This window comes from Osmerus eperlanus, chromosome 14 (assembly GCF_963692335.1).
Source record: "Osmerus eperlanus chromosome 14, fOsmEpe2.1, whole genome shotgun sequence".
Classification (NCBI taxonomy): Eukaryota; Metazoa; Chordata; class Actinopteri; order Osmeriformes; family Osmeridae; genus Osmerus; species Osmerus eperlanus.
The window spans coordinates 2,149,790-2,165,670 of NC_085031.1; the positions used below are offsets into that span (position 1 = coordinate 2,149,790).

The 15,881-nt window shown below is 43.1% G+C and overlaps 1 protein-coding gene across 2 annotated transcripts; it reads left to right on the forward strand.

Annotated features, from left to right (window-relative positions):
* The first annotated feature begins 1,494 nt into the window (after positions 1–1,494).
* On the forward strand, positions 1,495–15,881 carry LOC134034259 (inositol polyphosphate 5-phosphatase K). 2 transcript variants are annotated; one of them, XM_062478665.1, is made up of 13 exons: positions 1,495–1,517; positions 9,831–10,442; positions 10,886–10,993; positions 11,174–11,282; positions 11,430–11,546; positions 12,393–12,568; positions 12,653–12,764; positions 13,444–13,553; positions 13,683–13,893; positions 14,074–14,214; positions 14,314–14,379; positions 14,522–14,626; positions 14,772–15,880. In XM_062478665.1, exons 2-13 carry the CDS (start codon positions 9,835–9,837, stop codon positions 15,219–15,221), a joined length of 2,313 nt encoding a protein of 770 aa, XP_062334649.1. In that variant the 5' UTR covers positions 1,495–1,517; positions 9,831–9,834; the 3' UTR covers positions 15,222–15,880. The 2 variants fall into 2 exon arrangements, with proteins under 2 accessions (XP_062334649.1, XP_062334648.1); XM_062478664.1 differs by lacking the exon at positions 1,495–1,517 and adding an exon at positions 8,041–8,675 and having other exon boundaries at positions 14,772–15,881.

The following is a 15,881-nucleotide window of genomic DNA, read 5'->3' on the forward strand; positions in this document are numbered from 1 at the left end:
GTGTGAGACTTGAGAATCCTGCTCATTTATTATTAGGCCTATACCCAGTGCTCTCAAGTTTAAGTAAAGGGCCATAAAGTCTGTCCGTGTCTCTAATTATTAGAAATTATATAATTGATCGATAGGCTAATAACCCCAATTCCTAAAAAGTTGGGACGCTGTGTAAAATGAAAATATTAACAATACAATAATTTGATTGATCTCAATTTGAAAACATCAAATGTTTAAACTTAGGAACTGTACAATTTTAAAGAAAAAATAAGCTAATTTGGAATTTGATGGCTGCAACACTTCTCAAAGAAGTTGGGACAGGGGCATTAAAAGGCTCGGGAAAGTAAGTGTTACTAAAAATACACAACTGGAGGAAAATTTGCAACTAACTAGGTAAATTGCAAACAGGTCAGTAACATGATTGGGTATAAAAAGAGTATCTTAGAGAGGCAAGTCTCTCAGAAGTAAAGATGGGCAGAGGTTCACCAATCTGCGAAAACCTGCATCTGGGTCAATGACGTGGCATGACAATTCTGGTGTCCGTAGCATATTCATAATTAAAAAGATATTTAAAAATGTAAATACACGACATAAAATGACTCAATCTTCCCCTCTTAATTAGTCATATGAATATTCATTATACATTTAAAAAATCTATAAGGAATTCTTTAGCTCAAAAGTCCTGTAGCGGAGTTTGCTCGTTTAAAGATAGAAATACTTAATTTATCATAAAGTCTCGGGCACCACCCTAATATTGGTTTAGGACATTAAGGAATCCTATGTTTAATATGTAATAATCAGTCTCATCTTTAGGAATGAATTCGTTCTAAGTGTAGAGCCAATCGTAACATCAGTGAACACGCACGTCAAAATATCTTTATCTCATTTCGGTCTTTTGTCACGCACTCCCGCCACACATTGTATTTCTCAGGCAGAAAAACAATTTATAATATAAATGTAATATGCCGCAGCGCCCAACCATCTCTCACTATGGAACCGGCAGGAATCAAGCGCATCTCCCCTGGAGTTCTTAGTCGAGCCTGCCACTTATCACCCAATCCAAAAAAAGAAAAGGTCTACACAACAGCTAATCAGAAAATAGCACTATTGTATCTGGGTAACATTTAACGCAACAACCAATGGAAAAAATGCATATCCTGGAATTGTTCACGTGATTCTGCTACAACAGATACGTTCGACTTCATGAAGCGCCGGCTGCGCCGACAGCCGGCTGCGCCGACAGACGGCTGCGCCGACAGACGGCTGCGCCGACAGACGGCTGCGCCGACAGACGGCTGCGCCGACAGACGGCTGCGCCGACAGACGGCTGCGCCGACAGACGGCTGCGCCGACAGACGGCTGCGCCGGCTGCTGCCTTGAAGCTGAGAATGCCATTGGCTGCTTCATGTCAGCCGGGCTGCAGGCGGCTGCAGGCGACACCGGCGCTGCATGAAGTCGAAGGCACCTTCCGAAAGTTTCGTTCACCTATGAAACCACTGGAGCTCGAGCATCACTTTGAGCACAGAGTAAGTCATGATCTCATGTTTTAATGTTACAACTAATTTACAACTTGTTTGACACAAACAATGACAACTTAGAAAATGTTAGAACATGCCAGATAATTAGCATCAGTTTTTCATGAGTGTCTGTAACTAAACCAACAGTTTTACAGCCTGTTCACTGACAACACCTGCTCAGAACAAGTAGTCTAGGCAGTGGCGATTTTAGACCTTTTTTAGGGGTGCTGAAGCACCCCTATTTTCGTTATCACACGATGACTGACATATTGTCACATTATAAACATATTTTTCCAAATGGGCTTAATAATTTTATTAGCACTAAATACATTTAAGTGTTTTGCATAGTCGATGTTATAGGTCACTTTTAAAATCATGTCATACTTTATCATTATATCCTGGTCATGGATGCATTAATCATTGCTGCCTTTCAAAGATGTCAGGTAAAAAGCAATTAATTAATTAATTAATTTTGAGGGGGGGGGGAATGTCACTCTTGCCTGTCTTCAAAACTTGAGAGCCCTGGATCTTATGAACAAGTTAGATTATGGGTTTGATATGAGACATTGGTTATAAAGTAAAAGTTTGCGACAAAGGTCCATTTGAAGAATCTGAAGTCAAAGCGTGGCTGCGCTGGGTCATGTGACTGAGTCTGCGGGATCTCAGTGAAGTCGCAATTAGAATTGCGTTGTTGGTTCTTCTGTTGAAACGTCCAGATAGTGTCGCGATCACTACAAAAGTTGAATCTCAGGAGAAGCTTGGTGACGTCCTTGGAACGCCAATCCTGATGGCGTTCATGCCATGGTCGGTTTCGCTGGAGTCCGAGATTGACGGTCATCTTAGGGCTTTATACAGTTCAGAGTTCGAGGGAGGACCTGTCTGGGGTCAGATGTTGATTGGGGGGAGCTGGGTTCTCAACTCCTCCCTCCTTCCTCCACACCTACGAAAGGTGTGATCTGATCTCTGGCTGGTTCATAAGATTGTTCAAATATTGATCTTGGTACAGTTACAAAATATAGTTGAATGATTGTTTTATTATGATAGCTTTGTGTAGATACCAAGAATGACGTGGTTATCTTTCAGGAAGAAGGAGTTATTACTAGAATCAAGATTTCAGTGAACACAACATTAAAACAAAGTAACAAACATGACACAATTATCCCTCTCATAATTCTCCACCTTGTACTCTTGTGGTAAAGGTGAAGTCTCAAAAACTTTCCTCAAAAGTTCTGAGGTATGTTCTTTGTTCAAATCGCCGCCGAAACGGATAGCAAATGGTTGCTGGAGACGTGTTGTCTCAAGCAGGCCCTTTGAAGCTTGCAAGCTAGCAGGAGGGCTGATTAGGTAGATTGGGGAGGTCCTCCCCCAATTCTATAGTTCCTTTGCATTGGCGTTTGGTGGGTAATCAGCATACTGAGGGTGTCACAAGGGCTGATTAGGTTTGTCTGATGTGATTTAATCACTTTTCAGGTGTGGCAAGATGTTGGCTCCGTGTGGGGCCAACGTCCCCAAATGTTATTTGGTCTTTGGTCAGATGTGTATATTGACTAGTTTAGAGCTAAAAACTCTTGCCAGAGCCTGGAATCAAACCAATGTTTTGAGTGACTTTGCATGGGTCTCCATCAGGTCAACACATTTGGATTTGAGTTCAAGTATTGCCACTGCATTTCACAGTCAAAACTGAAGTCTGTATCAAGTGTAGATGGAAAAAGCTTCATTTTTCACAACTGACATTAAGTTCACTCGTCTACTTTTTTGAAGGCAAAGTCACGAATCAAATCGTTGAAGTCAATTTGGCGAAGCAGGTCAAACTCGTTTGACATCACCTTCATGCGAAGCCATTGTTGTCTTGCATACTTTGATACCGGCAACGACACGTGATACTAAGAGAACGTGGACTTCACTACGGGTGGGTAAATGCATAAAAAATATGTATTATTATTATTATTTTATTTTTTAACTCGCGTGCCGGGGCCCCCTAGTGGCCGTGGCCCGGGGCAGCAGCCCCTCCTGCCCATTGCACAAATGCGGCCCCGATAGGCCGTAAGGTGAACCCTGTTATCGTTTCAACCCGCTCCACAGTCTGGCATCTACACAATCTTTAGCTCATAAAAAAGAACAAGTCCTGCTAAGCTACCAAAAAAAAGTTTGTCGCTGAAATTCCAGTCGATTGTCGATGCGTCTATGTTTTATGCAGAACTAGTTTCTTCAGAGCGTAATAGGATTTTGGTGACACGGTTCGATCCTTCTACACCAATAAGGTAGCTGCTTTTTGTCAACATGGATGGATATGGTTGTCAAATAGAGGATGGGTCCTTCCACGTTTAACAGTGTTTCCTCTATGTTTATTTTGCCGTGGCGGCCTGCCACGACTACATTTCTGCCGCCATGGTATCAGAAATAGGGCTGTACAAAATTTTAGGACGTCTATGTGATTGTTAGAGTGCATGTCGGAGAATGGATACGCGCTTCCCACCGCAGTTGACATTGTGCGTCTTTGAGAAGTCTTATAGCTAACTTGTCAGTTCATTTAAGCCTGTTATTGTATTAGTCTATATTCTTGCTAATTTAAATTAAGTTAACTGGTGATCTTCGTTGTTTGTATTATTCCCCTGCTAGCTAAATTGCACGTCTGTTGATTCGATAGCAATTGCTGCCTTTGTTTACGTTTGTATTTTCGGTGCATGACTATGCAGAAGTAGTTTTAATGAATAAATAGTGGGTTTATTGTTATTATTTGCTACAGAATGCTTAGCCTATCAAGCTCATATGAAGCAGACAGTGTACATGCTTTCGAGTACCTTAAAGATCCTGTAAAGTGGAATTAAAAACGAGTTTCAAGTTCACCACACCACAGAATGATGTGTTATTAACTACCCATCCAAATTCGAATGAAAAAAAAACACCGACAAGTATGTTAAATTAGGCTTTGAAATCGTAAGAAAATCATCAGTCTTCTCTGTTCGAGACTGGGGGGGCGTGTCGCCTGAAGGAGCTAAAGCTCGGCCCCCTCGCTGGAAGGCACCACCTCTCTCAAGCTACCTACGACCCAGATAATGGACGCTACGTCAAGCCGAACAAAACAGTATAGAATTAGAATGTATTTGTTCAATGAGTGAAACATACAGATGCATTTAAATGAAATATTCCCCTGAGCTGTAACACAGGAGTAAACATTTACAGCAGAGACAGCAGACAGTGAGCTCTCCAACTACTTCTAGCACATTAGCTACCATTTCACCAAAATACCATCATTCTACACCGAGTAGCCTAATATCAAGTTAGCGGTTTGCACTAATTATAGCAGAGATACCTCTGGAAAAGTTATCTAGTATAATTATAACAAACACACAGAACTGAGTGATGAACTGCTGGCGGCGGTGGATGGTCCAGGTGCGACCGGAGGATGAACGGCCGGGGGGGGCGATGCTTGGTACGGCTCCGTGCTGCAAGAGAAGCCGTGTGTTGGTGAACCCCGTCTGTCTCTGGTCCATGTTAAAACTGTCCGCCGTGAAATGGTCAGTGGCGCAGAGGCGGCTGTTGGAGTTTATCCGAAGCTTTCCACGTGGCTCTTCACAAAATCTATCCACCTATTTTTCTTTTCATTATCAACAGGGAAGTTCTTGCATCCAGGGAAGATGCAGTTGCGGGTGGTGGGAGACATCCTGAAGCTAGCTAGCTGATGTAAGCTACAATAACAGTACAGCAGGAGGAGCCATTCAGTGATCTGACGTAGATGGGGCGAAATGACGTAGATAGGGCATTTCTTGACTCCGCCCATTAAAACCTGATCTGAAAACGGAAGACAAACTGTTCTTCAGTCTAACTCCACATTTCAGTGCGACAAAGTTTTAGCGCTTTGCACATGCTTTCAGGAACTCATTTCACACGTATATAATGTACTTAGAAGCAAAACATGGAATTTACTTTAGAGGATCTTTAATCGATAGGCTAGGCTACTGACCAACGTCAATTATTAATACGTAATTAATAATTGGCAGCATTTATGCCATTTAGAACATACTTCATGAGTGGAAGGTCTCTAAGTAGCCTAACCTTATTGCTTTAGGGGAAATAGTACGAAAATATGTGCAATATTACATTAGTTATTAAACTAGGCTATTACATTAACCTAGGGGGGCGGGGGGGACAGACTTATGTCGTTGTTGTAACATTCATTCATTCGTTCTTCCACAAATGAAAACACTGATCAATCGTAATGAAAAATATGAAATATGATATATAAAACTGTACAAAACAGAATAAGGAATAACAGATTAAGGACACTCAGTCCTCACTGTCAGTGTCAGGACAGTTATCTTCCAGTTCCTCAGTTTCTTTTGTGTTGGCACAATTACAACAACGACATAAGTCTGTGCAACACAGTCCTGCAGAAAAACATGAACATCTGCCTGTCTCACACGCACTTTTGCAGCCGCAGTGTATCACATGCAAAACACTGGGCCGAATTTCTGTTACGTGCAAGGTCCCATCCTCTATTTGCCAAACATATCCATCCATGTTGACAAAAAGCAGCTACCTTATTGGTGTAGAACGATCACGTGTCGAACCGTGCCACCAAAATCCTATTACGCTCTGAAGAAACTAGTTCTGCATAAAACATAGACGCAACGATAATCGACTGGAATTTCAGCGACTAACTTTTTTTTGGTAGCTTAGCACGACTCGTTCACGACTCGTTTTTATGAGCTAAAGATTGTGTAGATGCCAGACTGTGGAGCGTGGAGCGGGAATCATTTTCTAAAAGACTTTTCGTGGTTCACCTTGCGGCCTAATAGGAGCAACGGGGCACAAGCTTTCAATTTACGACATATTGGGATTCATCATTCTAAGATCAAACCTGCGAACAGTTCTGCTGTTTAGGAACACGTCATGAATCACACGTAGACTTTTCTTAGGAACTTTCTTAAGAACAAATGTAATTGGCCTACTCTTATTTTCGTTATCACACAGCCAACTGAAGAAAGTATCTAAATCAGGGCTCTCAAGTTTTGAAGACAGGCAAGAGTGACATTCTCCCCCCCCCCCCCCGTCGTCGTCGTCATCGTCGTCGTCAGGGGGTCAAAATAAATTTATTAATTAATTGCTTTTTACCTGACATCTTTGAAAGGCAGCAATGATTAATGCATCCATGGCCAAGATATAATGATAAAATATGACATTATTTTAAAAGTGACCTATAACATCGACTATGCAAAACACTTAAATGTATTTAGTGCTAATAAAATTATTACGCCTATTTGGAAAGAGATGTTTATAATGTGACAATATGTCAGTCATCGTGTGATAACGAAAATAAGACTAGGCCAATTATATATAACAGACAAAGTATTGCAAGCTCCGTCAGAGGTATCGGGCCTATGTTCGCCCCACACTGGGTTCGAACCTGCCACCTCTGACATCCTCAGCGCCACCACTACCAACTACGCCAACGAAAAGCTGGCAACCCGTTGATGTGGGTGGCCTATTACATACCTGAGGAGTGAGTTTCACCGATACACACTGGCTACATCTATGAACTACTTGTTCTGAGCAGGTGTTGTCAGTGAACAGGCTGTAAAACTGTTGGTTAAGACACTCATGAAAAACTGATGCTAATTATCTGGGAAACATTTTCTAACTGCAGTCAAGTTGTCATTGTTTGTGTCAAACAAGTTGTGAATATGTTGTAACAGTAAAACAGGAGATCATGACTGTGCTCAAAGTGATGCTCGAGCTCCAGTGGTTTGCTTTGTAGGTGAACAAAACTTTCAGAAGACATTGTAGCAGAATCACGAAAAATTACAGGTTATGCTTTTTTTCCATTGGTTGTTGCATTAAATCTTACCCAGATACAATGGTGCTATTTTCCGATTGGCTATTGCATAGACCCTTTCTTTTTTTTGATCGGCTGATAAGTGGCATGCTCGACAAGAACTCCAGGGGAGACGCGCTTGATTCCTGCCGGTTCCATAGTGAGAGCGGCGCGGCCAGAGGAATTTTGGTTGGGTACTGCGGCATATTAAATATATTATAAATATTTTTTTTCTGCGTGAGAAATACAATATGTGGCGGGAGGGCGTGACAAAAGACCTAAATGAGTGACTGTCACGCTCAATGCGTGACACTTGAGAGCCCTGCTAAATGATAGGCCTACCAACACCACAGCGGTATTCACTGTAAAAGCTGCCATATACTTCAGCTAATTCTGAAAGCTAGTCCTCATCTGGGCAACGTTCTGACAACTTTTTTTCTGACAAATTTGTCTGAGGCTGACAGAGGTTTTTCTAACGCTGAGGTCGTTTGGTTTGAAGCAGTTTCAGCTGAGGGAGATTTTTTTGAGACTGACAACTTTTGGTCCAAGGCCGTTTTTTCCGAGAACTAATGCTGTTCTGAAGATGACAGGTTTTTCTGAGACTGACTGACTTTTAGGCTACTCCGATGCCTTTTCATCCAAGACGTGATGCCTTTTCGTTTGAGTCTGACACCTGAGTCTGAGATCTGATATGTCCTAAAATGAACACCGTACTGCCTGACATTTTAATTCTCGATTCGCCGGTGAGTTTACGTTCTGGGATTAATACGTCATTGATACGACAGCTGCTCAGTTTGTTTGTGGTGACCTGACCGGTCAACCACTTGGTTGGAGGATGAGATGCTACTTTCACAATACGTCGCCAAGGTGTGTGTGATGTTTTCCTTTTTTTGCAACAGCCATCCCATCCTGAAAACAGCATGCTCGACTGCTGTCCCGTTAAACCAGGCTGCATGGCAGACACTCATTAGGCGAGAACGTCAATCTACCAGAGGACATTTTTGAAGGTGCGTCGCATAGTTTAGCCTGTGAGGAAACTTGGGAGCATAAAGTGCAACGCTTCGTTGAAGATCAATTGTTCTTTCCGTGACAGGTCGAGCGTGACGGATTCTCATTCGCTGTCCATGGTACAGACGTTTTAGGCTACATCTTTGCACAGTTGCCATCCTTGCGGTATGCAAGGATACCGGTACGGTAAACTGTTACATTGATTTAGGAAATGGAACCCTGAAAATGATGACGCTATATTGATCTGCCAAATTCCTCTATGTATTATGATGTTTTTCTCTTCGTTAATGTGAGATAGTATTCTCATGCACCGGCGAAACGTTTCACCTTGCGACGAATGAAAGGTAAGTTCTATATGACGTAGACTTTTGTAGTCTGCATTGTACAGCGCTGACCCTCGATTTATTATCACACCAATTTCTAAGCGGAAACCCGTTTAATTTTGGCTTAATTATAGATATTTCGGCACCTAATTAGTCATTAAAACCTGGGTGATAATAGAGATTAATAGATTAACATTACATATTCACTTAGACCTGCTGAATTTCTGAGTTGTAACAGATGTTCAGATGTGCTTTTTTGTTGTTGTTTTTGCTGGTATGCACCCGCAAATGGCAACGTGTGGTCAGCCTCTTTCCCTTTTAACTGTAGCATACCCTGACCCCTCGGGATATGTAATAGGAATACAGCCACTATACATATAGGCCTTGTCTTAAGATCTGCATTAAGTGAGTGGGGACTGGTGCCCATCAGTTTCCAGTGGATCTAAATCATAAATAAATTAAAAGCATAAAGTATTTTATTTTTGAGTTGGGGGAGACAGACAATATGGTTGGTAAGTGAAGTCATATGCGTGGCATTCTGGGATTTTCTTTTCATGCATTGATATGACAAATCTGTTGACATTGTAGTGTATGCATACATTGTCTCGCCTTCTTCTACTGTGGTGATGTTGAAGGGAATGTGTTGGTTGCATTAGTGGGAGAGACAGATTTTCCTTAATCCATTTGTTGCCACATCATAGAGATTTGCAAACTCAAACATGCCAATAAGTCAATGTTAGTGAAAAAGAAGACCTGAAGAATTATAGGGTCATCAAGGAAAGAGGCTCGGTATGGGGGTAGGGCTACAGTTGTTGCTAAGCAACAGAAAATAAGACCAGGGTGGGGGTAGACAGAGGGTCCAAAATGGTTGATCCTCACTGCTTGCCTGAATGGATTGGTATAATGACATCAGCGATGATGTCAGGGACAGAGAAGTTTCACAGGTATTAGCTGGCACCTTTCCCCCCCAGCCCAGTCCCTCTCACTCTCACCTACCTCGACCTCCCCTCGACCACTGGACCTGGTGATGAATGTAAACTGTCTGTGACCAAAGGAAGGAGTGCTTTGAAGGACAAAACAAGTACAGGTTACATATCTCATTCTGTTTTGGTTCCTTGTAGGCACCCTGAGGTCTTCCCAAATTTTTCTCTCAGTATTTATTTTCCTCTCCCACAGGTTGATGGATCAGATGCAGCGGGAACAAAGTACCTCAGACACTACAATACAATCTGGACAGCCTGTGCAGAATACACATGGGCGACAAACGGCCCACATAGCCCCCGTTGTCAGCCCCACAGGAGCTTGGGGGGAAATCCCTGGTGTGAGTTCAATGCAGGCTGCAGGTTTATACTCCCAGGTGTCAGACCACGTGCAATCAGAGCTGGTGAATCCAGGGTCCACTTCTGCTCTGCAACTTAATATCAGTCGCCCAAGGCCTACTGCACTGGGGAACAAACTTGCAGGGAAGACCTCCAGAATCCCTGAAGCTTATGTCAAGGAGGAGGCTTCCATCCCAGCTTTTGTTACAGATCTACATAGCCCAATCTCCCAGTTGGCCTCTCAGCTGCCTCACAGCCCTCAGAGTCCTCTCAGCCGTCAGCCTTACTCTGTACAGCCTTACCTAAGCCCTCAGGCAAACCTGGCTCAGCCTCCTCCTAACCCTACCCCACCATCTAGTCTCAGTCCCAAATCAAGACTAAGTCCTCAGCCACAGAAGAAAGTTGGAGGGGCATCAGTGGAGAACCAACCACAGGCTGACAAGACATGCAAGGAATCAGAGGGCTTCAAGTAAGACACATAACCAATAATGTAATTGACCTGGATACATGTTTTAATGTTTCTTTTCACCTACCACATCACACATTGAGTAGCATGTTGAGTTGTCTCCATGGAGATAGTTCTCTCCTTACTCATCCCTGGCATATAAAAAAGGTAGAGCAGAAACCTGTGATAGCATCCATTTGCATCAGAGCATGGTTGACGTAAATCAGTCTGTCACATGAATCATACGTCATACAATACATTCAGCCTGTTTCATTCAATACATTCAACACATTTTATAGGCCAAAGTCCTAAGACAGCATTTTACTTATCAGGAAAAATGCATGTTTTTCTTGTCACTCCTGAGCCAAAATACCTGAACCATAGATGTACACAAAGATGCTGTAGTGGCACTATATTTAGATTTTGTATGTAAATCTTATTTTTATACTCCTCTTGCACTCTGATAGGATCCACATTGTGACATGGAACGTAGGTTCCGCCGTGCCCCCAGATGACATTACTTCCCTGTTTGGGCCAAGCGCTGCTGACTGTAGCGTAGACATGTTTATCATTGGGTGAGCATCTCCTCACAACCTGAGGTTCAGCTTTGGATGTGTCCTCTCAATCATCTCTCTACTTCCATTTAAATCTACCTTCTCCCAGCTGCTTCAATGTATCTTTCACAGTCATTCCTCCTTCTGCAAAATTAAGATAAAAATCAATTGAGTTTTTCTCCTCTCTTTACCCTCTCCCAGGCTACAGGAAGTGAACTCCATGATAAACAAGCGTTTGAAGGATGCCCTTTTCACAGATCAGTGGAGTGAGCTCTGTATGGACACACTTAGTTGCTATGGATATGTGCTGGTCAGTAAATGGTTAATCCAAGTCTGTCTCAATAGCATGTTGCACTTGGTTTAGATCTCAATGTAGACTGTGGCTGATGGGTCTAGTGACTCTTTCTGTTTGTCTCTCTTTGCTTCTCATGCCCCTTCTCTGTCTCTATCTCTTCAGGTGGCCTCCCAGCGTATGCAGGGGGTGCTGTTGCTGGTCTTCTCTAAATTCTGCCATCTTCCATTCCTGCAAGGTGTGCAGACAGAGAGCACACGCACCGGTCTTGGGGGATACTGGGTAGGTGTCACCCCCGCAAGTCCTTACTATACAGTAGCCTATCAATATACTCAGAAACCAAACACTTCCTTTCAAATGCAGATTGTATTAGAATTGATTGATTTGACTAAGTTTGAAATGCCAGACAGGGAGATGATAGAAATAATAGAAGTAACATGAATGTGTGTGTGAAAAATATACGTGTGCTTTTGCTTGTCATATGTGCATGTGATGTGCGTGCACGCACAAGTTTGTGACCTTCCTCAGCGTGTTGATGTCAGCATCACTATGGGCTCCTGGTGCAGTCTCCTCTCTGAGGTCAGTGCAGCAGCATGGCTGTCTGGCTGTCTGGAGCTCGGATACAGAGCCTGCTAAACTCAGTCCTCCAATTTCCAACACAGTCAGCTAAGGGGTCATCTTGAAATGGGTGATGCTTCTGATACATGGCCAATTACATTACTACCAGCACTATACACAAGGAAAATACAACTATACAATAATTTTGCTCCAATCACATTAATTTGATGCATATTTGTATTTTGGTCCTAAAACACAATTTAAAGCTTGCCAGCAATCAAACCAAGTGGCTTTTATGGTCTGCCTTGGGTCCATAGAAGCTCACTGAATCAGTAGTAGCCTAGCTCACCAAAACAATTTGAGAGAATGCAAACAAATTAGACCTGTATGCACCTGTATGTGAATCACTGCAATCAAAAGACTAAATTCTCACACACGTTTGTCACTCCATACCATGCTTGGTCCACAAACACGGTGGTGATAGTAAAAAGGTTGAATGGATTTACAGAACAATGCAGCTTGACCTAGACAGAATTAGTTTCCGTTCTGCCTTTTCCCCCCCATCCGCAGGGAAATAAGGGGGGTGTCAGTGCGAGGATGGCAATGTTCGGACACCCAGTGTGCTTCCTCAACTGTCACCTGCCAGCTCATATGCGGAACCTGGAGCAGCGTATGGAGGACTTTGAGAGTATCCTGCAGCAGCAGCAGTTTGAGGGCGGCACTGCCACCGGTGTGCTGGACCATGAGTGAGTGGGTAATAATGGGTAGAATGGGTTTTCATACGGTTGGCTTCCGAAAGGCTCAATAAAATTTCTGTGTTCTGTTTCTAGTGTGGTGTTCTGGTTTGGGGACCTTAACTTCCGTATCGAAGACTATGACATTCACGTGGTAAAGAGTGCTATTGATAGCAATAAACTCCCCCTGCTGTGGGAGAGAGACCAGGTGAGAAAACTGTGCAGTTTAATCATTTGTCAAGAACCAAGGACAATGGAAATGTTCTGTAAGTCATCTAGCAGAAGTGACAGATAGTGACAATTGGGTGCCTATAGAGGGCGCTATCACACCACAAATGCAAACCGCACCCAACCAGAATGGGAGTGTTGTGTTTGTAAATCTGATTATAAACCGCACTGGAATATATGCCGCACTTGATACGGGAACAATGATACCAAGCAATGCACAAGTATAGGCAGTAGGCTACAGCATGCGGTTGTGTAACAAACTTTGAAAATGAAAGTAAGTGCGTAATGTATGTTTTCTATTGCCCGGGAATTAACTAATATTTACCTTTAGACGCGTGAGTTCTAAATATTTCCGACGGTCCCCAAAGCGCAAGTTATTATTATTATGCAGACATCCCAAGTATCCCGGAAGTTCCGGGAGTCTCCCGCATTTCAAGCCTCCTCCCAGAAATGAGTTTCTGCAGGTTGGGATGTCTGAAACTGTTTCTACTGTTGCTTTGTTATAAAAACGTTCCATAAGCCGCTTTGAAATATAAAGCGCACCACCACAAGAAAAATGTAAAATCGGGTTATAAACTGAGGTTTTATTTCCAACTAATACGGTATGTCATCTTTGTCCTCTTCCATGTCTCTTTTTTTTGTCTTTGTCACATTTACAGCTCAACATGGCAAAAAACTGTGAATCTATCTTGGAGGGATTTAACGAAGGTCCTCTAAATTTCCCACCAACGTATAAGTTTGATGTGGGGACACATACATATGACACCAGGTACTTGATTTCCACAAGACAAATGGGAGTTGTGTGAGAACCTTTCTTTTGAAACATGAAGTGTTTTTTATTTATCCAATCTCACTCCACGTCCACCTCCACTCCTTTCTGTCTCTCCCCTTCTGTTAGTGGAAAGAAGAGGAAGCCTGCTTGGACAGACCGTATCCTCTGGCGCCGGCGTCGCACTGGATCCCCTGTGCCTTCCCACAATGCTGCTCTTCAGCGTGGCCTGACCTTATGGCTGGGTGGGGCTACAAGGGTGACGCACCTTGCCTACCGCAGTCACATGGGCTACACCATCAGCGACCATAAGCCAGTCTCCGCCCTTTTCGCATTACATGTGAGTCCTGTTTCTTTTCCCCCCTTGCCACTGAACTCTGACCTTGCCCATTGACCTCTGACCTACTGTCTATAATGCCTGATATTATTTATCTATTTTCTTTGTGCTGTCTACTGCACACTACAACCACCATCCCCCACCTCCCTTTTCTTTGTGTCTCTCATGCTCTGTCACTCCCAGTTCCCTTTTAGGGTGGACATTCCCCTGGTGGCATTCGAGAAGGTTGACAGGGAATGGACTAACGCTTCTGAAGCTACAGTCAGGTTCACTGTGGCATCAACCTACCAACGCAGCTCATGGGACTGGGTAGCCATATATAAGGTATGAAATTAGTTAATTTATTTCACCATTGAGCTCAATAAGGTATATTTAGTGTCCTGCTATCATTTATTGAGACTGCTCTCTGATTTGTCCTCACAGCTTGGATTTAAACACCATAAGGACTATGTAGCCTATGTGTGGGCTAAGGGAGAACATCTGACACAGGTATATGCATTTAAAAGACATGTAGTATGTTAGATATTTAAATCAAATTTGATTATTAAATTCAGATATTATTTACAAAGTCGTTTTGTCTCAAGCTGTACTTTGTCTCTCTACTTTATATTGCTCTACATTTTCCTTCAAGGTGATATTTGCAGAGGAAGACTTACCCAGGGATGCTGGGGAGTACATACTTGGTTACTACAGCAACAACATGAACAGTATAGTTGGAGTGACATCGGCCTTCAAGGTTTCTTTCTTCAATCTTGCCTATCTGTCTGTCTGTCTGATCTCACTCTGTTTCCTTGTCCATTTATTCGTCAACCTCTCTTCCTTTCTCTTGTTAAAACACGCAACAACTTAAACATCTGCCATACCTCAACAATCTCCTGTAGATCCAGATCCCAGTACGCAGCCCAACGGTGTTTTGCTCAGACAGCTCAGATGCCAGCTCAGAGGATGACAGCACGCTAGTCTTGCTCGCTCCAAACTCCCGCAGCCCCAGTCCTGGAACGGGCAAACACCGCCGCCACCGCCGTTGTCGCAGCCCTGCTGTGCCTACTCTCTCTACCACCCCTTTGTCATCCCTACAGGGCCTTAGCCTGTGTCCTCACCCCAGAGATGCCCACTCACACAGCCACTCCCCTTGCGCTGCAGCTAAGAAAGAGCACCTGATGTCACCTGACCCACTGCCATCGCCCTCCATCAGCCCCCTTAGTCCGCGTAGCCCTGTCTCTCCAGGGGGTGGGGTCACAGCCCCAGAGGCCCTCATTGCTGCCATACTAGGGGAACACACCCCCAACAGGGGCATCCCAGCAGGGAAGGTTGGAGAGACCAGTTTATAAGAACATATACCAAGACAAGGTGTGTGTTTGTTAAATTATTGCATTGCAATTGATACACAATCCTAACACAGACATTAAAGATCATATGATGAGAGAATCAAGGGCTGTCCCATAAAGTATTATGATGCCGATCTGACCTCACACTGTTGCTGTGCTAATAAAGTTATGGCTCACACTGCAGTTTGCAACATTCTATTTGATAGTCTGCCAGTCATCGGTCTTTCTGAAACATCTACCGTGACTGCTCACAGTGACTGCATCCCAGAAACACTGTAGTTTGGAGACAGGTTATGACAGATTACAAACATTCAACATCTATGTGTTGTACCCCCAGTGCTTTTACTGACTTATCTATATGTAGACATGTTGTTACATGTACAACCAAAGCTGGATGGTACCTTTGTTATTCATGTGAGAAAGGGTATTTGTTTTAATACATTCAGACTGGATCTGAATCACATTAGTAAAGGCATATTTCATTAAAAAAAGTATTCTGTCACATTATTTCTGTGTTCCTCTGTATTGTCAGTTATATAGGTGCGGTACTTGAAGTGGATAAATATGTACTACGTTTTATCAATTTCTCAATGTTTGAAATGATGTCAATACTTTTGTAAGTTCCCTTATATTGTGAAATATACTACGTCTTGAAGTGAAGAA

Coding starts and splice junctions, on each gene's coding strand:
- LOC134034259 (XM_062478665.1), top strand. CDS start 9,835: ATGGATCAGATGCAGCGGGAACAAAGTACCTCAGACACTACAATACAA. Junction 10,994..11,173: donor GTAGACATGTTTATCATTGG/GTGAGCATCTCC, acceptor ACCCTCTCCCAG/GCTACAGGAAGTGAACTCCA. Junction 13,554..13,682: donor ACACATACATATGACACCAG/GTACTTGATTTC, acceptor CCCTTCTGTTAG/TGGAAAGAAGAGGAAGCCTG.